This window comes from Neltuma alba, unplaced genomic scaffold (assembly GCF_004799145.2).
Source record: "Neltuma alba isolate B1F8T4 unplaced genomic scaffold, ASM479914v2 tig00011318_pilon, whole genome shotgun sequence".
Lineage (NCBI taxonomy): Eukaryota > Viridiplantae > Streptophyta > Magnoliopsida > Fabales > Fabaceae > Neltuma > Neltuma alba.
Genome location: NW_021636025.1, coordinates 408,367 through 432,242, shown reverse-complemented (window position 1 = coordinate 432,242; position 23,876 = coordinate 408,367). Strand labels below are relative to the sequence as shown.

General features: G+C 34.9%; 2 protein-coding genes across 3 annotated transcripts; both read right to left on the bottom strand.

Annotated features, from left to right (window-relative positions):
* Positions 1-294: 294 nt before the first annotated feature.
* LOC114711789 (cycloartenol synthase) lies at positions 295-13,129 on the bottom strand. Of its 2 annotated transcripts, XM_028896215.1 has the most exons (19): positions 13,053-13,129; positions 12,625-12,842; positions 9,230-9,415; positions 8,897-8,986; positions 8,630-8,824; positions 8,459-8,543; positions 7,675-7,841; positions 6,769-6,957; positions 6,512-6,625; positions 6,174-6,296; positions 5,958-6,080; positions 5,790-5,888; positions 4,471-4,527; positions 3,128-3,174; positions 2,882-3,025; positions 2,533-2,710; positions 2,059-2,139; positions 1,304-1,387; positions 295-1,160 (listed from the first exon to the last, which is right to left on the bottom strand). In XM_028896215.1, exons 2-19 carry the CDS (start codon positions 12,820-12,822, stop codon positions 1,047-1,049), a joined length of 2,274 nt encoding a protein of 757 aa, XP_028752048.1. In that variant the 5' UTR covers positions 12,823-12,842; positions 13,053-13,129; the 3' UTR covers positions 295-1,046. The 2 variants fall into 2 exon arrangements, with proteins under 2 accessions (XP_028752048.1, XP_028752047.1); XM_028896214.1 differs by lacking the exon at positions 13,053-13,129 and having other exon boundaries at positions 12,625-12,907.
* A 7,163-nt stretch (positions 13,130-20,292) lies between these two features.
* On the bottom strand, positions 20,293-23,418 carry LOC114711766 (uncharacterized). Its single transcript, XM_028896194.1, has 7 exons — positions 23,344-23,418; positions 22,905-23,143; positions 22,102-22,187; positions 21,851-21,997; positions 21,444-21,567; positions 20,772-21,058; positions 20,293-20,654 (listed from the first exon to the last, which is right to left on the bottom strand). Exons 2-7 carry the CDS (start codon positions 23,104-23,106, stop codon positions 20,562-20,564), a joined length of 939 nt encoding a protein of 312 aa, XP_028752027.1. The 5' UTR covers positions 23,107-23,143; positions 23,344-23,418; the 3' UTR covers positions 20,293-20,561.
* Positions 23,419-23,876: the final 458 nt, after the last annotated feature.

Below are 23,876 nucleotides of genomic sequence, written 5' to 3'. Positions count from 1 at the left end.
AACAAACTTAAAGAACAAAAATTGTATTTACCCCGATAATTTAAGTACACACAATTCATCGCTAATTTCTCGGATTTTGAATCTTCACCGCAGGTTTTTGTACACCTTCTCTGCATCCTCTCAGAGTTATCACGACTGGCTTAAGTTTAACATTTTGTGTCTGTTTTATTAGTATAAATTATTGTTTATAAGAGGATGCAGAGAGGACATACAAAACCTTAATTCAAAATCCGTCCCATGTATCCAATTAGGTGGTGAATTAGGAAGATACATGGGGCAAAAACTCTCTAAAACTTATTGGCCAGAAAAATAAAAATCCTTCAAAAGTAAATATAGTCCCAAATATTTCACTAGACTTGCTGACTTGACACAAGTACGAAAAGACTAAAATACTAAGACTACACTAGGACGTTCTAGGTCTAGAAACTGTAATAAGATACTCAAAACCCTAATGTTCATGCTGATGCAATCACACAGATCTCGTGTCCATACCAGGTGGGCGGGCATTTTTACTCTCTTTTTTTTCAGGAAAAAAAACCCCCCAACACTTTGGACCCTAACACATCACATTCATCGCACAGCAAAGAGTTTCCATAGCTTTTAACTTCAAAAAAGCACGGATCATCCAGTGGCGGTTGCACCACAAACCTCATGAAGGTGAAACCACAGAGACCGCTCATCAATTAGGCATAGGACTCCCTCTATCACAAGTAGAAACTTTCCATCCTCCTCCTGACCTCTTCCTTCTCCCATGTCAAAGCCACCTAACTGTCTTCAAGCTCCTCTATGTAGACTTTCATTTTCCCAACATTCGACCAGCATTATATTGGGTATCGGCTTCCCCCAAGTCAATATAAAAGGCAAGTCCGAGAGCTCGGGACCAATTTCTCTTGGAAAGTTGTGAAAAAGAAAAAACAAAACTCACCGAACATCAAAAGAGTTTGCTTGGCTTCCAGATGCATCCATCACCATTTATAAGCTAATAAAGAAGCCAACTAAGAGATTAAAATTAGATATGTTTGGGATCACAATCAGATTGAGGGAGATTATTGAGCTTGCAATACATGATTTCGATACTCTCCCAGTGCCCAGATGGGGAATATGTTTCTGTATGCAGAGTAAGAGATCATGCAATTCCTATTGAAGACTCCAATGATTTCCTGCAAAGATATTAAGAATATGAAGAAGATTGATTACTTAAGCCTTATGCAATAGCCATGGGGCAACAGAAACGGAACTCTATGAATCTTCATTCAAAAAGCAAGGCTAGTGCTGTGACAATGGATTTGCTCATCTTCCATACCTGTTGTGGGAAGTCACCATTCTCCATTTGGGAATTTATCAAATATTTGGCAGCACGGTGCAATGGCGTTGGATCTCTTGTAGCCTGTTCAAGATTAGGAAAAGGATGGAAAAAGTTGAATTTCATCACAAACGAGGAAACATAATCTGTGTCTCCCGTTTCAGTAGACATTAGAACGAGGTAATCAGATGCATGGAATTCGTAGATAAAATACTCAAATCAGTTTCAAATCGTACGAGGTTCCATTGTAAGTAGAAAAACAAGTACGGAAAAAAAACATATTGAGTTGTGAAAATGTCGTTGTAACTTGAAAGAAGTCAAGCGAAATGGCTATAATTGTTTCATTTCCATGCCCTTCCCTTCCTTACGGTTCAATCAGTCCCAATAAATCATAGGACATAAGGAACAGAAAGAGGAAGCGTGATAAGGGAGAGGGCAGGAGTCCCTTGCCCCACTGCACTATGTCCGAACCCACTCTTCCATATGATAGAAGCGGATTTGGCAAGAAGAGGTGAGCCAAGAACTTCACCAAACCAAATGCAAGGTAGAAAAGTATACAATCCAGTTACTTTAATGTCCATCTTATAAAAGAATGGATATTCAATTCTTGATTGGAAAAAGAATGTCAGCCTTTCATATGAAATTTTAGTTCATAGATATAAAATTGTTTCAACAGATTCATTCAGGCATGGGTATTGGTTTAAACTACAGTTTGTTATGGCAAGATAGTAAATGCATAAAAACTTTCTTTATACCTGTCCAGCACTAATGAGAGCCAGCATAGCCCACCCTGTATTTACTAAATGAGACCTGTTTCCTTCCAGATTTGAATACACCTGAGCAAATAAACATTGCAATGACAATTATACAGAAATCTCAGCATTTAAATCGCTGGAAGTAATCCAGTTTCCTCACTCAGTGTTACTTTAAGGAACCAAATGCAATATACGATCCAGAAACATGGGCACCAAGTTTTCTTTATCTTTTAAAATTTTGGTGATCCATTTTATTAGCAACACACCTGATAGATGATACGTCTCTATTTGTGCACCCATATTGCCTTTACACGTCTATGATTCTACCCTCTATAATCATGTGTTTGAAATGCGCAAGAGCAGATATATGTATTTAGGCATAATAACGGGAGGAGTTCATGAGAATCCTTAAGTATTTGAGCGACTCTGTGTTGAGTAAAATAAACATTAGAGATTAGACGCATAACACTTTACCTTGTTTTGACTAGAGAGATAACTTTCTCCCCAGCCACCAGAAGGAAGCTGCTTAGACAGCAGAAATTCACAAGCTTTACGGACACTAGAGCAATTATTGAAGTCCTTTCCAGCAGCAATCAACCCAATTAGTCCAAACCATGCACCATATGTGAAGCAAATCCCCCACGAGCCATACCTGAGATCAGATTCAGTGGTTAGAGTTCACCATAACAATAAAACAGAAGCATATAGAAAATGCACAATACAAAGATGAGACGCATGCATGCAACATGCTCAACATTACAGATCAAATTAATTCACAAATTCTTTAATAAAAAAGGTGGTATCTTGAGCAGAGGGAGCAAACCATGAACCATCTGAATTTTGCATTTCTTGAATAAAGGCAGCAGCTTTTTCGATACAATGTTCTATTTCCTGTCTGCGATGACCAGGATACCACTTGCTAAATAACCTCAAAGCTTGTATTGCTGCTGATGTACACTCTACGTAGCTTTAGAGTACATAATAGAATGCTAGGATATGTTAAAATTCAGAAAGGGGAAATGGAAGGAGGTATACATAACTGATCTTGAGGAGGCATTTAATAACTTACGGATAATCAATAACGATGTCACCAAAAGTTTCAGCAGGATTAATAATCTGACAATAAATAAGCTGATGTTAATAACACATGTAAACATAAACACACGACACTGTTTGATAGAACCACTTTTGTTACAAAGAACTCTAAAAGGAAATTTAGGAAGATGCAAGAAAGTGGAAGCAACTTTCTGATGATCAGAGCACTGACCTTGAGACTCCTAACATTACGGAGAAAGAAACAAAGGATTAGAGTTGATATAGGATTGCTATAGGCCTGGTCTAGAGAGGGTAGTATTGGGGAGTGTGAATGTTACTTTTTGGCTTGTAGTAGCGGTTGGAGTCTCCCAGCAGAAGTAGATCATATTTTGTATTTTAAGTGTGGTGAGGTGCGACTGGCCTCTCGAATGCCAGTGGCTTATATTACGTTCTTGTGAGTTGTTCTGTGCTTTGAGCAATAGTTTCTGTTCTTAGAGATGAGTGTAACGGGGGAAGAGGGTTTTGACCAGAATCAGTGACTCCCCTTTGTAACCCTGATTCACTATTCTGCAGCTCTGAAAATCAAAACCTAACGATTTCCCTCATTTATTTCTTCTGCCGTCCTTCTTGTATTATTTTTCTTTTTCTTATCAGCAGGGCTATAACATCATTCGATTCATTCCCATCTATCACATGTATCCATCCAATTATCTATACTAATAGTGATACAACAAGCCTCATTGGAACTAAATTTTCTAACTCCAATTAACATCATAACAGTCAAATGTGTGAGCGCACAGGCATGTGCGAACGCATTTGCGTGTGCATATGAATGTGTCAAAAAGCAACCTTCCTGATAACAAATATTGATATCTTGGAATGAAGCCTAAAGGACAAGCTCAAGGATGTAACCGGGAAAAAAAAAAAAAACCAATGAGCTCAAGGAAAACTTAAAAGTTCAAACCCTAAACCCACAAACTTATGCTTGGCAACCTAATATATAAATGAGAAGTTGGATCGGTACTAAGTTGGATTCCATTAGAATTAGTCGTGCTGTTGCCGCTAGCTGTTTAATTCCTTGTATTTATCATAGTGTCAGACTGTGGGTTCAAGGGGAAAAAAATAGTGCTGAATGGTTGAAAGTTGAAACATATCTGAAGTAACGTGTGTCTATGCAGAAAAAGAGGGCTCAAGGAATAGGCTGTCAACAAAAGGATAAAAACAAAAAACTTAAAGAAAGATTTCGTCCTTCCCTATGGAAAGAGAACGCTGCATGATTCCATAAAGGATGTTAAGGACAGAGAACGCTGCATGATTCCATAAAGGATGTTAAAAACTAACCAAAGAAAAAGCCCCCACATAATGAAAGGAAGTTACCTCCAACCATGCATAAGATCTAGTGAGTTCATACGTTGCAAAACCACCATCTGCATTCTGCAATGATGTGGGGGGGAAAAAATCTCTAGATTCAATACTTTAAACAATTGGACTATTACACGAATTGAAATAGTATAACCAGCTGCCCAACAACTAAGAAGTTACAACAACAAGCATTATCCCACTAAATAAGGTTGGCTACATAGATCGTACGACATAGAAAGTAAATTACAAAATATCACTACAAAGTACATAGAATTTAAACTAGAAATTGTTTAAGATCAACTTATTATGATAGAAAATGACATTTATATTCATTCTTTTTGGTTTAGTCTTTTGCTTTTCTTTTTTGCAAACAAATATAGAATGCAACTTCAAGATGACAATATCCTAATGAAAAAAATAAACTTCTGGTTAATATATACATGGGTTAAGGTGCAAATTTACCTCAAAGTTTTCACTCAAGAGTATTAGGCACCCAAAAGTTTTTTTGGGTGCAAATTTGCCCTAAGAGTTTAAAAATGTAGCAATTTTGCCCCCTACGTTAAAAAATTAATATTGACCGCTAAAATAGTGACATTGGCCATTAATATTTATAACACAAAATTACTACAATTTTAAACTTTCGGGGCAAAATTTGCACCATAAAAAACTTCCGAGTCCCCAACGATCTTGAATGAAAACTTTCGGATAAATTTGCACCTTATCCCTATACATTGTATTCAAGCAATATATTATATTATAAAAATATTACAAGAATGGTAAATTTGATTCAAATTTGTATAATATGAAGGCTATGTAGAGCCATATAAAACTTCGTTCATGTCAAGAACTATTAGAATCCCCATGTGTCATATACACTTGAAATTTACGACTAGAAAGAGATTTCTGGGCATTAGGTATTTTGAGTATTACATTTTCAGCTAAGCTTATTAAAATTGTTTTGGAAAAACTGCAGCTTGACCTAATTGCAGGCCAAACTTCAGGTTTTTTATTTCGCGGAGTTGTGTCAAAGTTTGCACCGTGGGCCTTCTGAATATCGACAAATCTCAACCAAGTTACCCGGAATTTCATCAGCTCTAACTGTAAGCATAAGTAGTTGAAGTCATATATTACCACAAATCCATCAGTGTTCAATCTTCAATTTAATTTTATCCACATTTTGTTACTGCGTAGGTAGAGATATTTCATAACCAGATAAATAGCTCAAAGTTAATAACAAATTTAACTCACATCAATCTTCAAAAACACCACATCTTATTAGTTCAACTATTGGAAGAGGAAATAAAATGGATTTGGATCATGAGGAGTCTAGCTACCTGCATTGAGAGAATGACATTAACAGCATCATAGAATCTCTTAGCATCCAACGGCTCACCAACAACCTCTCGTGGCATTTTGGATAACAAAAGAGAAGCCTGAAAAGATTGTGTCAAAATAAGAGAAAATAAGCAAACAGAAATCAAGTCTTCTGATCAATAAATTACCTTTAATCCTTCAGCTGTGCAGTCAGAAATAGGCCATCCATGATCTGCGGTTGAAAATGGCCAAGCACCTTTTGAAATATGACGATACCAATAATTAAGATCACCAGGACAATCTTCTAAAACCTTTCCAAGGAAAAAATATATAAATAACAGATAAGACAATTGTCAACAAATGCAAACTGATGCACGTTTTAATAATATGGTGTAAATAACCACCTGTGAATTCTTAATGTACACGTGTGCTTTTCTGAGTGTTTCCTCATATTCTTCAGAGAGGTTAGTAGAAATAATTGCTTGGACAGCAAATGCAGTATCCCACAGCGAACTTCCATTGTATCCCTGCAATAGAAAGCCATTATTCACTATCTGTATAATTTATTTTTCAAAACCCACTAGCTTATGACTCCTCAAGTAAAGTTTGAGTTTAATACATGGCAATTTTACAGATGAGGAATAAAATATGTTCAGAGCATGCCTAACATCTATAAAATGTCCAATTGCATTAAAACACCATTGCTGTGATAAGTTCAGGATAAGTTGACTCATATGTGGACCTGCATTTTCATGCCATCTTCAGCAATCCATAGATAATCATAGATCCTTGGAAGATGAAGCTTGAAGGCTTCTGAATTTGGATCTTCCACCCAACAGCAGAGCATATTCAACACCTGAATATTAGTTAAAGTGTATGATTAACAAAGTCAGTAATCATTGTTGACAGACAGATAAATGGTTAAAAGAAGAAGAAGAAGAAGAGCAATTGAAAAGGGAAGCAGTACTGTAGAGAATCTTCCTGCCCTTGAATAAATACCTTATTTACTGGCCCTATGCAAATATAACGAGTATTCTCATCTTCATAATGTATGTGCTCAATTGCTGTCTTAATAGCTTTTTCTCTCAGCTTTTTTCCAGGCCAACTCATCAATATAGGCTCAACAACCTTGTGAAGTGATGCCCAGAGAATATCCTGCACAAGCGGGTGAGGATAGTACAAGTCTTCCTGCACATAAAGGTAATTCTCCTGTCACACACTTGCTTAAATTCTGCCGGAAATCTTATGGAAATCAAACAGAGAGTTCAGCTCTTTTTTTGATGCGCCTCCACCCAAAAGGGTAAGGAAAATAAAAATTACAGTGACGAGAAGTGAAAACTTCAGTCTCTGGCCATTGTAATTGAAAATAGACTTAAATCAAGACTAAGGAAAATAAACTCATCAAGAATTCTAATAAAAAGGAACAAAATGAATAATCCATGAAATAAAATTGAATAATCATATACAGGAATTTTGGTTTTAAAAGTTTGCAACAGATTATCATGGTGGGGATGGCTGGAGAAATGATCACGCTAATGACAGTTATTAACATCGATATGAGAACACAAGCCATGGTAGTGTCTTGCTGGTCAAGTAGGTGGCAGAAAAATATAAAATGTGGTCAAAGTGGTAAGATTGTAAGCATTATGGGCTGAGTGGTTGGAAGGGATGGCAGTAGCAACCAATGATTTTCAGAAAGTTCCCACATCGAAATAATAGGAAACCTTCCATACGGTGGAAACAAAAATAAAACAAGACAGAATGAAAGAGAGGTAATCTTTAGCTGCTACTTTCTATATAATTACTTATGTACAGAATATTACAAGTGGAGCCCACAAATAATATAATTCTTGTGAAGCAATTATCATTATTTTTTTTGTTGGACCAGTTAGCAGTTTCACAAACCTTAGCACACAAATTACGTGACTGATTCCAATCTATGTGGTGATAAGGAATTGTATAAAGCTCCTTCCTTAAAGACAGTACTGTTGGTGTGATTGGACCAACAAACCTCTTCCCATACAAGTAAGACATTGGCAAATAGACCATCCGACAGTGACACCACATTCTTCCTGTAAAACATAAAAATAAATTTTTCCCCTTCAATTAGTGCAGGCAATATTTTTGTCTCCTCATAACATTGAATCATACATCAGACAACACAAAGATGCCCTGACAGACTGGATAAAAAGACAAAAATCATGTCAGTAAGGTATTGTGCAAATTGAAATTGGTCAACCCAACAGACTGAATAATCAGAATCTTGATTTATTCACAAAGCAACAAACTCAAGTTTCCCAATTAATTTGACACTTTCCCATGATTGACATCATTTGATATAATTATTTTTCTTTTCACCACAAAGGTTACCCACTTTAAAGGATTTTGTGTTTTGAACAAAATACCAACTTAGATTTAAAGTTATCCAATCATGCATTGGAATTGAAAGTGACATCATTTGGGGCCTTTATATTTATATTTCATTTCTCTCTCCCCCCAACTGCATTATATGCAACCTTCTTTGTTTGCAAAACGTCTAGATTAGAAAATGCACAAGCCAAACTTTTTAATCAAAATACCAATCTAGAATTCTTGATAATTAACTCTTAAACTATTTAAGACGGGACTTTTTTGTGTATATCTCCTTGATCAAGTAAAACATCATTAGAACAGCTTAAAGGACAAGAACCTGGATGGAATGGAAGAACATATGGAAGAAGCCATATCTCAGGTGGAAGGGGATTATTTCCAGACCATTCATATACTCCAAGAACCTAGCATCATAATAAGATAAGTAAACAAATACACCACAACGTCATATCAGTTGATAAAACCATCAAAACAAGGCTAAGAACTTAACTGAAAGCCACATCTTCCCCCATGATGTTATATAAGTAGCACCACCATGCTCTAGAATCCAATCACGGCCTTTCTCCATGGCCCCTTCTCCATCATTTGCTCCTTCACCAAGCAATCTGAGAGTTATGTAACTTAAAACAGTACCAAACATGGTGCTTGAACCTTCAATATGCAATCCCCAGCCACCATCCTCGTTCTGCAGTTACATAACATCAGAACTTCTAAGAAGGAACCAATGGTAGACAAAATAATGGTAAAAATTTCTTACCTGATGATTGTAGAGGTAACGGCACATTTCCTTTTTATGTTCTTCAGATAAGATCGCATTTAACGCACCAGTGACAGACAGAGTAATTACCTGATCGATTGTTTAACTCAGAAAGCATTAGGATTCTCATGGTTATTTCACAAGGTGAATTAGTCAAAGAAGAATTCTTCATCAGGAAAAAGGGAAAATTGAAAAGATAAATATCAATCCACAATGATCACTCCAAAGTCATAGACTGAGTTGGTGCAGTTTTGGCAAATATACCTGATTTCCTGCAAGTTAGATTAGAATGTGTATCACAAAATAAGATTCAGTTTTAGAAACTGAGCTTACCAAGCCAGGCAAAAGAAACATGGGACCTCCATAATCTCCTGGCCAATGTCCATCATGACTCTGTAAGGTTGAATGAAAACGTATGGCTCTCCTTAATGTTCTCGTCACTGTCTCCTCAGTAATATCCTCTGTATCTTTGACTTTGACTTGGGGTAAGGCCACATCTCTTGGATTCTCTTTTGCAAACTTCATTTAATTAAAGAAAGAAGATTAAGCCCAGATTGTATAATTTTTCATATGACAAATAATATAACTTTAGCGCAGCAATGAAACGTTAAAAATCACATTAAATAGGACATAAAGCCAGAAAATAGTTCAAGATTTGTTGGAAAATCATGGAAATTGAAGTAATTATTTAAATCTATTTCTCTTCACTAGCTTTTGTTTCTTTCTGTTTTTAGTTGCTCCCTTCAATGATAAACCATTGGGTAATTAAGCATATTATCAGTCTTTATTTCCTTCCATATTGTCCGGGCTTGGTTCAGGAGTTTTAGTCTCCAACTCTTCCCCATTTAGTTTGTATTATTCTTCCCTGAAATAATTCAGGACAGAGCACTCTTAGATCCGTCTCTGTCCCTTCCATCTCTCCAAAATTTATAGCATCAGGACGATAAATCAGATCCTCCCCTCAGATTCTACAGATATATTCCCTTGACCACCAAAATGAAAAATCACTCAGCCTCCTTCATTGCTGCACCCTCCACCGCTGGAAAGACAAATGCATCTTTGGATTGTGCATTGTGTCAAAATCTAAACATACCACCAAAAGTACTTGACTCAAGTGGAATAGACTTGACAACTCTTAAAAAAGGTTTTAGGTTCAAATCTGGTGAATTAAAAAAGAAATTACACTGGGAGAGTTACCTCCCATTTCAAGCCCCAACAATGCTCGAATTTGTATTAGTAAGTAATACCAAAATCCAGATAATTATACAATAAATAAATCCAGACATGCCAGAAGTCATTACCTTTCATACCCATACCCAACGTCTCATTCCTTTGCTTTCACCCAAAACAAGGTTTGGGGGCCTCAAAAGCTAACCAGAATTTGAGGAGCTAAAAGGTTTATTTCACTTACGATCACCCAAAAATGTTTTTGGATGTGTCTCAAGAGAAAGTCGGAAGTGCTACAGATTGTTAAAAACTTCACCCTAATGGTCCAAACACGAATCCGTATGAAAATCAAAATCCTAAGGTCCAAATAAGAGTTGTGAATATATCAATTCTGATCACAGAACCTTCTTTGAAAACGATGAGATAATTCATCAAACCACCAGTGTGAATGCCATACCCCTATAAATTAAGATAGCTCAGAGAAAATGCTGTCGCCTTTTAAAGCCTTCTGGCCTCCTCATATCCACCGCCAATTATTCCAAAACATTTTTGTATTGAAGCATCCTCCAAGACAGTCATTGATTGATAAGATGCCTCAGATTATAACCCGGGGGGGGGGGGGATGATCCCTCAAAAGTCAAAACCACTGAATTGTCAAACACCTTTCCAATTATTTCTTTCCTTCTATCCTACTACCCGCCCTTCTGCCTTTTAAAAATCAAGGACTTTCAATGCGCTATCTTTATTCATCACAATCCTTACAGCAACCTAGTACTAAAGCCCTTAAATACACGTTCCTTAAATATTCCACAACCAAAAATGTTACTTCCTTGTTACCCACCAATTTTATCTTACCCTGGAAATCACCTTCCTTGAAAACTTGCCTTATTTCCCCAAAACACCATTTGGAGAAGGGTGAATAGGGTTTTAGCCAGATCTAGAAATAATAAACCAATGAGAACATGGGTTAGGATTTTGATGGGCTAATCTCACTCCTTGGATAGTCATAAAAAATAGGCAATTTTGCTAGGAGTAGTGCCAAAGTAGAATTTCTGGCTTCGCTTATGGCATATGCAAGGAATTATGGTTAAAATGGCTACATAATGAGTTGAGGGATACCGTTCATTAGACTTACAAAAGCCTTAGTTGATAATCCGGCAGTTGTTAGTATAGCAAAAAGGTCAAATCATATTGTTCTTTTTAATGGCTATCTTCAGTTGTCAACTATGGAGTTACATGTATCATTAGTTTTTATTTTGTTCCATACCATTTGGGCTTTAATTAGGTGTTTATCCCAATCTCCTATTCTCTCCCAATTATTTCATTCACTTTTAGTGGCTACTTTTAAGATTAAACTGGCTCTAGGGGAAAAAGAAACATTTGTAAAAAATACTTCAATTAAAGGATAATAAGTTTGAAAACGCACATGGTAAAAACTAAAAAAATATGAAATACCTAGATAAGAATTCTCAATCTTCAGGGAATCCAATACATCTTATACCTGTTCAAATTGGGACTTGAATACTATAGAGTACAAGACTCATCAAGTAGATATTTAATTGATAAGAACTTGCAAGAAAAAAGCATGAAGTTCCTACATATAACATTTTCACATGTGCAAATTTAACGAAAATAACACTATAGTGAAACTGTGATGTTCTATACCTTTCTTTTGCAATTACCCATTAATATTCTTATACACACAAAAGTACTTTTTTCTCTCAACAAACATTTACAGGGCAGCCTACAATGCGCAGTCAAACCTCAGAAAGTAGGACAAAAAATATGTGGAATGATTTCAAACACTGATATATTCCTCCAGTCCTAAATGTAATGAGTCTTACATTTAGGACTGGAGGAGTAGAAACGGAAGAATAAAGGACAGTAATTAGATCAAGGGATTCCATCACATCCGATACTATCAATTTTCCATCCTGTCCCTCCAAATGGACGATTTAGAATTTAATACAAATGGACGCATAGTCTTGTCTGTACCTGGCAAAATAAAGCTAAGAAATCATCCGTAGTTTGATCCTATTATGGTAGACAGATAACGAATTACCATTAACACGCGAATTAAGCGTAAACTGAAAACCGGAATGGAAGTTAGCACAATTAGTTGAATACATACATACATAGATACACACATCTATATAATACTTCCTCTAGCTAATGAACAAATAAAATATTAAAGCGTCCAAAGAAGAAATCGTGATGAACAACGCCAAGTATGTACGGCGACCATAATTATTGCTAAGAAGAAAGTCTGGTATCATAATGAATGTTTGTTGCTGCCCATCATATAAATCGAACAGGTTAGCAGCTAATATTAACTGAAAATTTTGTTCAATTCGGTCAAGTTAACGCTCTTCGACTACAAGATCCACCATAGTATAGCAAATTATTGACATTTCGCCAGAATTTGTATTCCAGGATAGCTAAGAAACTCAATCAACTAAACGGATAGGAGATTTCATACAAGTATCACCCTAATTATAGCTCAAGCAATATATAGCCAGAGGCAGCACCAGCCCACAGTACAATGGACTAAGATACCGAACCTGAATGCGCATCATAAGATCAGAGCTATGCTTCATGTGGAAGCGATTTTTGTGGAAAGTTTCGCGAGCTCTCTCAATCTCCATAAGTTCCTCTGGCGATCCAAGTTTAGGATCGAACTCCCAGACCTGCCTGCCAGTGTGATTGTTCACTGAACGCAGCCATGGACTCCCTCCCTCTGCAATCTTCAGCTTCCACATTGTGCTCCGATGCTCAGAAACTGACAGAAACAATGAAGGAAAACCCAATGTCTCAGCGAGAAAATAATACGCTCATGTTTACGAGAAAGTAGCAGAAAAATCGAAATGCAAGACAAAGCGTACAAGATTTTGAAATTAAATTTCCAAAAAAATCGTCGACTAATCACTGGTGGTCCAATCAACCGGCCATTGTTGAAAATGACGTGAGCAATCAATTGCAAGATCAGTACCTGAAGTAGGTGGGCTATGAGGCTACGAGCTAGTTGGCTTTGGCTTGGCTGGCTTGCTTCGGAGTCCTTTGAAGTACCAAAAGCCAGCAAAGGCTTTTATAATGTTGCAATCCTGATCTCTACAAGTTTCGGTACACACAAATTAAATGGGTGCACGATGCTTATGCAAATTGTTCACGGGCTTGAAAAACGAGACTCACCTGTTTACGAATCCTGACCAAGAACTGAAAACTAATAAACTAATACTCCTCCGGTCCTAATTATAAGACCCAATTAACTTATTTGAAAAGATTAAGGAAGTAAGTTAAGTTGGTTATTTATAATAAATAAGTGTTGTCATTCCTAAAATATCCTTGCTAATTAAGTATATTGGCTAAAACTATCATTATTAGAAGGATTATCTTGGAAAAAAATGCATAAATATAAGAGACAAAATGGATTGAGTCTTATAATTAGGACCAAATAAAAAGTCAAATTGGGTCTTATAATAAGGATCGGAGGAGTAATTAATAGAAAAGAAATAAATATGAAAAATTTAAGGGCTCAGATCAAGTGAGCAAAATATCACAAAGTCTTTTTGGATTCAATGTGATTGTAGTAATTTTACTTCTACTATTAAAAACTTAACATTAAACGTTAAAATATTAAAATTGATCAATGCAAGAGAGCAATAATACTCGACCTGGCTTCTCTCCGCTGCCAGGTCCCTCCGCTGCCCTCCTCTACCCAAAACACTGCCGTTTTGGGTGCAAAATGAGGGGACTGATTTTTTTTTTTTTGAAGTTTTTTTTAAGTAGCATCTGATATTCTAAAATAATTTTTGATATACTTAACCCATTAAAATATTTTTTTATAAGCACCTTTCATTTTATTTTTTTTAAAGCTCAGTATCTTAAATTTTTTTTTCAGTAGTACCTGGTGTTTTGCAATAATTTCTTATACACTCAGTATTCTAAAATATTTTTTCTGTAACATTCAGTATTTTAAATATTGTTGCTACTTCACAAACACTTTTAAGGTAAAAACTATTTTATGATATTGGATGTCACTAAAAGAATATTTTATAATACTGGGTGTAACAAAAAATTATTTTAGAACATTGGATGCTTATGAAAAAAAAAAGATATTAGATGCTACTTAAAAAATTTCAAAATACCAAAAAAAAAAAAAATCAGGCCCCCCTCATTTTGCACCCAAAACGGCAGTGTTTTGGGTAGAGGAGGGCAGCGGAAGGACCTGGCAGCGGAGAGAAGCCAGATCCAATAATACTACGATTTCAAACTTCAAGGTGAAATTGAAGCCAAAAATTTTTTGGTATCCTAAATAAAATCTTCTTGAACAAATTTGTATCAGTCAAATTAAATCGTTAAAATTAAATGTAGATAGCTGAAATTAATTAAATAATGTTTCTATGGAAGAAAACTTGCTTAAATTATGTTGAGCTATTTTAAATTAAAAAATAATTAAAAAGTATTAATAACATAACTTTTTTTTTAATTAGACAATTTAAATAAAGCCTCCTCTCTCTCTCCATGTAAAGAACCAACACACCGACACTCGACACATATTCTGCACCCACTTTGACCCTATTATAGAACCCACAACCTCTTCCATAAGAAGAGGTGTCAAGTGCTATCGAACCCAGTGGCAGGGGTGGAAACAGGCCAGGCCAGGCCAGGCTTTACACCTAACAGGCCAGGCCTGTATTGAAGCCTGTTGGCCTGAGCCTGGCCTGTGGCCTGTGACAGGCCTTATATTCAGCCTGAGCCTAGCCTGTGTAAAAGCCTGGCCTGGCCTGAAGCCTGTTAAGAAGCCTGCATTTTTTTTAAAATATTTTAAACATATTTAAATCAACTCAACATTATAATAACTCAATCCAAATTATATAAAATACAAACATAAAATTATCTAAAATATTTAAGTGAAAAATATTTAATATTCAAATGGTAGTATATTATTTTGTTGTTCATGTTTCAAATTATATTATTTAAGTGAAAAATATTTAATAACTTGAGGAGAAGATGTAGTTAAAATGGTCACAATACAAGGGATAAATAGAAATCAAATTCATAGAGGGGCTATTTCTATTGTCAATTGTTGGTGATGTGCGTTAGAAAAACTAAGTAGTTTTGTATAGGTAAATAAAAGTCAAAAATGACAAACACGAAATCATCATCGGGCAGTAGGATTTGAATGAATAACAAAGTGCATATTATAGAAATCATCATCCAAGGTATATTGAAGAGTAATCCAAACATGGTCTTATTCAGGATAAAAGTGTGGTATTAGGCATATTACAATATTAATCAAAACATGGTATTATTTTTAAAAAGTTAATTATAAATTTATAATTATAATATTTTAAAAAAAAATATAACAGGCCCAGGCCGCCTAACAGGCTTAACAGGCTTATTAAAGAGCCTGGGCCTGGCCTTTTAAGAGAAACAGGCCTTTAAAAAGGCCTGAGCCTGTTTTAATTTGGAAATAGGCCAGGCCACTTACAGGCCAGGCCACAGGCCCCTGACAGGCCGCCTGGCCTATTTCCACCCCTACCCAGTGGTTCTCGGCGTAGTATTAACAACATAACTAAAATTTGAGTCCATCATCTTCTCCTTACACTTATTTTATCATATGAGTTTGCGCTTAAAAAATGAGCGGGAAAAAAAAAAAGGAAAAATAGTTTTCTAGCTCAGACAAAACCCTGGAAATAAGGGGATAAGCTTAGAATAAACTAAAAGCCCATGTTTTTCTATTTTATTTAATTTTTAAATTTAAAACGTAAGTTAGTTCAACATTAGTTAGAGCCGATAATATGAGTTGAACCTGCAAGTCTCACCAATAAATAAGCCTTTTTAACCCATATTGCTAGACCCGTAATTCGGGGGCTAACACTCATTTTTTTCATTTTTAAATTTTTTTAATTATTATAATTATATTATTATATATTATATCCTATCTAAAAAATTAAAAAAAATACCTATATAGTTTATTTGATGCTTTTAATCAAATATTTTAAGATAAAACAAAAGGGAAATCGCAAAAAAGACCTTAAAAATTAAAAAATTGCATACAAGGACCCGTTCACAAAATTTGTTGTTATCTGTTTATCAGTTATTGTCAAAACCCACACTAATATTGTAATGAGTCCCTATTTACAATTTTTCTATTTTTAAGGTTTTTTTTGCAATTTTTTAAAACAAAAATCTCATTATATTTTTGTGGATATTGTATTAGAAAATATTAAAAACAGAGAATTTTCAACAAAAAATAAATAAATAATTGTTGGCGGGTACCAATCCACCTTAGCAAGTTAGGATTGGCTTTCAACCAATCTGTTTTCAAACAAACCTTTCTAACCTGATCTATATGGATTTACAAGTTGGCCCGCATTACTACCCTAACATTAGTTACATATTGTATCTAAAAATTAAGAAATTACAACTTTTTTACCATGACGAAATTACATTAGTTTTGAAAAAGAAAATGACAAACTATCATGAAAAGAAATAATTAGCTTTTAAGACAATGATTAAGAGGATACTAGGTAATGTTATCCTATTCGAAAACTAATCAACCATTATTTCAGAAAAATTATATAGGTATGAAAACATTAATTTAATAAGAAAATTCAGAAATGTTAATGGCAAATAATTAAGAAAGACCTATAATACCTAAATATTTGAAAAACTTAATATAGGATTTAACTAAAAAACTAATTTTTTTCATGTAGGTTTATAATTTAATAATAATATTTTAAAAATATGACACAAGACTATATGTGATTTGGGAACTTTATATAATGGATATATCAAACTTGGCATGAGTATTGTCTTTTCTTAATTATTATATTGCAATTAATTTTTATTTCACTTTTCAAAATTCAACATTTTCACCAAATTTATTATACAAATCTCATCTATTATTTATCATGACTTCTATAATTATATTTTTTAAGAAATTAGATTCTGTTCTATGTATAATCTCAATGTTAACTAATACTTTCCCAATATATGAAGTACCTTGCCGTTTTATCATGGGTGAGTATGTATTATATGATGCCTCTTCGTCTGGTAATCTCAAAAATGCTTTGCAACAAGATATTGTAGATCCACACATATCAGTTTCATAGCATTTTCATCAATGATTTTTATTTTGCTGTCATGAAATCGGAAAAGTGGAAAAAGAAAAAGGAAAAACAGAATAGAGGGGAAGAATGGCAAAACCTGAAGGTGAAAAAACACGCAGCATGAAGGTTTGTGTTTGATGTTGGGACAAGCAAAACTGGGATGTCAAGAAAAACGGATGCGTCTAAAATTTATTTGCTGCATATAAAATAAAGGGAAAATATATTTGCAGGCCCTTGTGGTTTAATCAGATTTTAAATTAGGTCCTTATAGTTTTTTTTTTATTGAATCCTTATAGTTAATTTTGATAAATTTACAAGTCCTTCCGCCACTAATGTTGCAAACACGGTTAACCCATAATGACAAAAGATAATCTAGCAATGCACTCCCAGCCTCCTAAGTTTGTGTGTGTGTCTCTCTCTCTCATCTGGTGAAACTAACCACAGTGAGCTTGATGACACCCCGACAGAGCGATGAAAGACTCCCTCTTTGACTGATCCCACTCCTCATCAACATGGGTACGCTGCTTCTATGCTGTAATGATATACTCCTCCACTTCTTAATATAGGACCCAATTATTGAGTTGGTTTTGGTCCTAAATATAAGACCCATTTCTCATATTAATTAATTTTCTCTAAATTACCCTTATAGATACTCCCCTAACCATAACCAAACAAAAGAGGGAGATGATATATTAAAAAAGATGATTATGGTGTTTTAGGAAAAATGTGTCATATTTCTTATAATTAACTAACTTACCTAACTTCCTTAATCTAATCAAATTAGTTAAATGGGTTTTATATTAAGGACCGGAGGAGTATCATAAAGAAGCTCTGATCAGAATCTCATGGGAGAAATTGATAAAAAAAAATTTTGCATCTTAGTCTACATTTCTTCACTTTGTAATAATATTTCTGGCATATATATAACCTCCTTTTCATGTCTCTCTGACTCCAGTCAACCTAAGCCAGCACACTGCGTTTTTGGCAAGTTTCATGACAATCATATTTCCATGGTCTATCATATATATATATATATATATATATATATATTATAGTAATTAGTTTTCCTCCGAGATCTGAATTCATAAAATCTTGCTTATCTATAACAAAAGACAAAAGGAGCAGCGGTGCTAATGAAAGTGGCCATAGTAGTTCACCAAAAAAATTGCCATGGGCGGAATGCTGAACGCCAACCCTCACCTTACTCCTTTACATAATCAAACTCATAATAACGTCGAAGCAGCGTGCCCATGTTGATGAGGAGTAGGATCAGCTTCACTCCTTCTGTGCGTCATTGAACTCATCGGGTTAGCTTCAACAGAAGAGACAGGTGATAGAGAGAGGCACAAACCTCAGGGGGGAGCGCACTGCCAAATCATCCTTTATCATTACGGGTTAACGGCGTTTGCAACATTAATAATGGAAGAATTTGTAAATTTAACAAAATTAACTGCAGGAATTCAATAAAATAAAATAAAATTATAAGGACCTAATTCAAAATCTAATCAAACTATAAGGACTTGCAAATATATTTTTCCTAAAAAAAAATGGATGTATCTATTTGTTGGATTTAAAAAAAAAAAAGAAGAACAAAACAGCTTATTGGCTTACTTTAACAATTAATGGATATGTATTTAATCAATTAATCTTGTGTACATTATCAGGTGAATGTAATGTTTGTACTAGGCTAATTTTTCCTCATGATTTTAAGTAATATCACTTCTAATGCTAAATATCATAGCTAGTTGAAAGTTCTAAATATAAAACCTCAGTCTACTTTATTTCCTAAATTTATAATATGTTCTAAAAAATATTCTTATTGATTGTAAAGTATTTCCACCCAAATATAGTTCTAATGTGCATGATTAAATATAGATAATTTAGAGAAATCAACACATATTTATTACAAATAGCTAACTTAGCTAATTTTTTTAATTTCTCCAGAGTAGTTATTTATTTTTTCCAAATTAGTTATCTAGCTCTTATACTAAGGATAAAAGGTAATGTTATTTTTGTGAGCACAATAATAGCCAATGCAGTTTTCTTATTAAATACTACATTTATTCTTTAATACAAGAGCTAATAGAAAAGTTAGATTTGGTTCTAAAATGTCCTCCAAACTTATGATTTTTTTTTTAATTTCCAAAACTTCCCTAGTGATTATAAGGGGTTCTCACTACAAGGTAGTTCCAATACACACATTTGTTAAAAATAATTAGCTTAATTAGTTTTCTTAATATCCACAAATTAGTTATCTACCAGAAGAAGTATCTAAGAAAATCAACACATATTTTTTAATGAATAATAACTTGAAGGAGCTGTTACCTGGGAGTTTCAAGGAGATTATTGAGATTGGTGTTAACAAATGTGGATTGTTTCATGATCATGTCAATGTTTTGAGCAAAGATGGAGCTCATAATAATTATATTTGATGTTATTAGAGACGAGGATCATCTCGTTTTTGTCTCTGCTGGTGGTTTCGCACGTCAATCTAGTTACCCAGAGCAGCTTCAAAACAATGTGGTTTTATAGTGTGCGTATCAGAAAATTTTCTGAAAATCTTCATCCTCCTCATCCACCAGCTTCCATTGCTCTGACAAAAAAAAAAAAAAAACTTATAATCTTCTGGCTTTCCTCTTTTTGCCTAATTTGCTTCCCTGTTCATCCAAAATTCAAAGAGAATAAATGGATTCACCCGTTTGATGGGGATTCTTGCGCGATTGATAAAAAGTTGTACATTTCGCCTCACTTTGAGAATAAAATGTTTGTTTTTCAATCATGCTAAGGCCCAAGAGCCCGGATTAAGAAACAATTCTGATTGTCTATATATCCCTTGCGTTCAACTGTGTGTCTGCTTTTTCCTAGAGAATTGTCAGATTCAAACCGTATTCACCAACTTAATCCTAATATCATATATAGGATAGGGCGAGTCTGAACATTACAATCTATTCGGGAAATAGAAGATGAAAGTGCAACTTGAATCCTTTCCCACAGTGAAGGGGGAAATAACAAGTTTGGGCAAATGAGCTAGACATGCTTGAATTTATGAAGCCTCTGACATTACTACTTTTGATGATGGTCTCTCGATAAAGCATATGACTAAGATGTGCATCCTAAAAGGACAAAAAAAATACTTATACAATCCTTTAATTTTTTTTTATTTACAAAAAAGGAGAGTTTGAAAATGGGTAAAAAAAAAGTGCATACATGATAGAGTCAGCGAAGTAAAGAACCTGGCGAGGAACAAGATAAAAACGATCATATAATCCACTTGCATGCTCAGTAACAGAAGGCTGCTGAACATGAGAGGTTGCAACTAAAATTTAAAATAAAATCTTAGCATTAAAAATTCTATATCACATTTTACAAGTCTGTTTAATCAATCACAAAAGCTTGAGCATTTTCAAGCGCTCTTCGTGTTCTGGGTCCAATTTTGGTGGGGAATAAGAACCTTGGAGATCCTCCACAACATATTCCTGGAAATATTATAACCAATTAAGTAATATGAAAGTGGAAACAGAGTTCAAAGTTCATAGGAATTAAGACGAAAGACAAGGACTAAGGGATATTTCAATGCCAATGTTATAAAATACCTTTGTTAGCTCCCGCTTGGTCAGTATGTGGTAGTGCCTCTGCCAAATTCTTTGAATCGCCATTGTGGCTGCGAGGAAACTGTAAGCTATACCCAAAATTGCGAAGATGACTACAAAAACAACCACAAGGGCAAAGCATGCCTCCATTGATGCAGGAAAGCAATCCAAAATCCCCCATCCATAACAACAGTTCTGACACCCAGCCATTCTAGAGTCATTGGCATTGAGGGAGGAACAATGTAGAATGAGACCAAAAAATCCAAGCAGCACAAAGAATGCTACTACTCCTGGTAAATGGAACATATTTCAATCCATCAGGAAAATGTGTATTTCTGTGTGACAGGAAAGCGGATAAACAGAAAATATAAGATGAAGTTTTCACGGTTCTGCCACTTACCACTGCTAAGGATGGAATAGCACCTAGAACTTTGAGATGTTTCAGGGTGAACAGTAGCAACAAATGTTACACATTTTAAAATTAACCCCCGGGCCAAAGAAAGGACAATAATTTGCGTACAATATTTTACTATTTCTTTGGAATTTACGGAGGACAATATGAAGAAGAATATAAAAAATATGAATCAGAACACATAGGAAGATGCATTTGCGTGTGCCAGAGGAAGTTTGACCTCCACAGAGAAGCAAATAACTCCTAACATAATGATAGCTTACCAATAGTGTAATAAAATGGAATAGGATGGTTTGACAGTATCCGATCCCAACCATCATCGAATGAGTTCCTGAATGCTCCATCTTTGTCCATGAGGTATGCAAAGGCACCCATTGCCGCAATCACCTAGCAAACAAATAGATAGATAATTCAATATAAGAGACTTCCTTGGGGAGTGGTCTTCTTTTTCCTAATTGATTTTGGCAGATAAACTCATCTGGACATTAGTGTTAGAAAATATTCTCGATCTAGCGGTGCCATATGCTACACTGCCTCATTTAATAAAGAATAGCATATATATAACAGAACATTTCTGGATAATTACCAAAAAGAAACTGACCTCATGGAATTCAAAGAAAAGAATGTATCATTGACACTTCTGCCAGAAAAGAGGCATAAGAGTACTCACAGTTTGTACAGCCAAAAATACAAGAAAAACATCCCTCGCCACAAAAAGCCTGAACTTCATTTTACGCCAGGAGTTGTCCTCAAACAATTCAACTCGAAGATGAAACTGGGCTTTGCAAGTGGTGCAGTGTGAGAAGGCAAACCCTTCCTGCAGACCAAATAGAATAGGCTCAACAAATTAACCTTCAATCTCAACTAGCTAAAAACTGGCATTTGAAATTACACATCACGTTTATAATTGATAATATTCACCTTTACTGAGCGCCAGTGATCAAGACAGGAACGATGGACAAACTGTTGGGTCCCCTTGCACATGCATGGTGATATCAATTCATCACCTAAAGAAATTAAATGACAAATATTAGGTTGAGGGAAGCAATTACCCACTCTTACATATATTTGTTCAATGACATCACAGCTAAAACAATGATGAGCCATAAACTTAATTATCATTACCTCTTTTACCATATTATCTTATCTTAACGCAGCAAATACTCTACCTTCTGAAAAAGGAAAATAATCTATCCAAAGTAGTAATAAACTTTTTTCTACAGAATTCAAGCAAAATTTCCAAAAATACACAGGAAACTAAGTCACTTGAGAAATCGTTCTACATTGTTGTACCACCAGAGTAGTCCCATTTAGCAAGGAGGAATCCCACTTCAACGATCAGATAATGAAATTCAAATATAGTGTTAACATAACCATATAGCATGAAAACAATTCCAATATGAAACAATGACCAAGTCCTGATCAAAATTTTTAAGACACTACATTCTGATACTAACTGCTATATTGAATTCTGCATATTGGTGCGATCAGTCAACTAAATAAAACATAAGTTTACGCAGATTTTCATGGTTTAACAAGATAAACATTTGCAACTCTACGTCATTTAGAGGAGTAGATTTTCATGGTCTGACAAGATAAACATTTCCAACTGAGTTCTTTAGAGGAGTAACTCTTTCTTTGAATGAAATAACACATGGTATAGTTAACTAAAGACCAAGTTTTCACCAAGTTTAACATAAAAAGGCCTGCAAACCATTTTTCACCTGGGTCGGAATCGCTTTCCAGGCAAATTCGACAAGAAGGAAGTGAACCGGCCTCGACATCTTCACTCTTAATCTCACTTGTGCTTCCTGGGCACTCCTCCTCCTTCCGCACTTCCTCCTCCTCCTCCTGATTATCGAGCAGAGGGTCGGAATCCCCAAGGTTTTGCGCAACTGGCGGCTCTAGCTGCACTTCCCGTTTCATTGGTAAATTCTTCGCGATCAGATAAGCTTTCAAAAATCTATCACAACGTCATTGAACGTATCGCAGACGTTAAAATTCAAGAATAATGCATTTGCGATTTTGCATAATTACGCAGCGGAAATTCAATTTCACAGTGATCGAACAGAAAATTTAATCTTTTGTAAAAAGCATTCAATCGTTGACGATTATAAGAATAGTCAAGGAAACTAGGATGAAGGGAATTTGGAGTTTAATTACCCGAAAATTTGCAGCCAAACCCAGAGAAGCGTAGGTGAACCAGGAAGACTTTGGGGATTGCTGTTAAAAGACAAACCAAAACTTTCAGCTATTCGGCGCGCCTGGTGCGTTGTGCGCACCCAAAATATCAATTCAATATAAAAACTAAAAGAAAGAAAAAATAATTTTCCTTTTTCACTTTTTTAGTAAGTAAACCGATACAAATAGTGGGGTAAGGGTTAATAGATTAGATTAGGATCAGACTGGAGTTAAAATAGTTATGATTTAAATAATATAATCTTATTAAAAATATTTTCTTAAGGCTAAATATTTTAAATAATATGAATATCTTATATTAAATTTCAAATCTACTTGAACTCTGTGCATTGAGAGGATGTTGAGAGGCAAAACATCAGTCATATTAAAGAGTCATGAAGTCAGCCAAAAAAAAGAAGGGAAAATTCCAAAAAAAGTCATTGGAATATGGGAAATGTCAGATTGGGTCCTTAAATTTCAAAAATGACAGAATGGGTCATTGACCCAATCTGTCATTT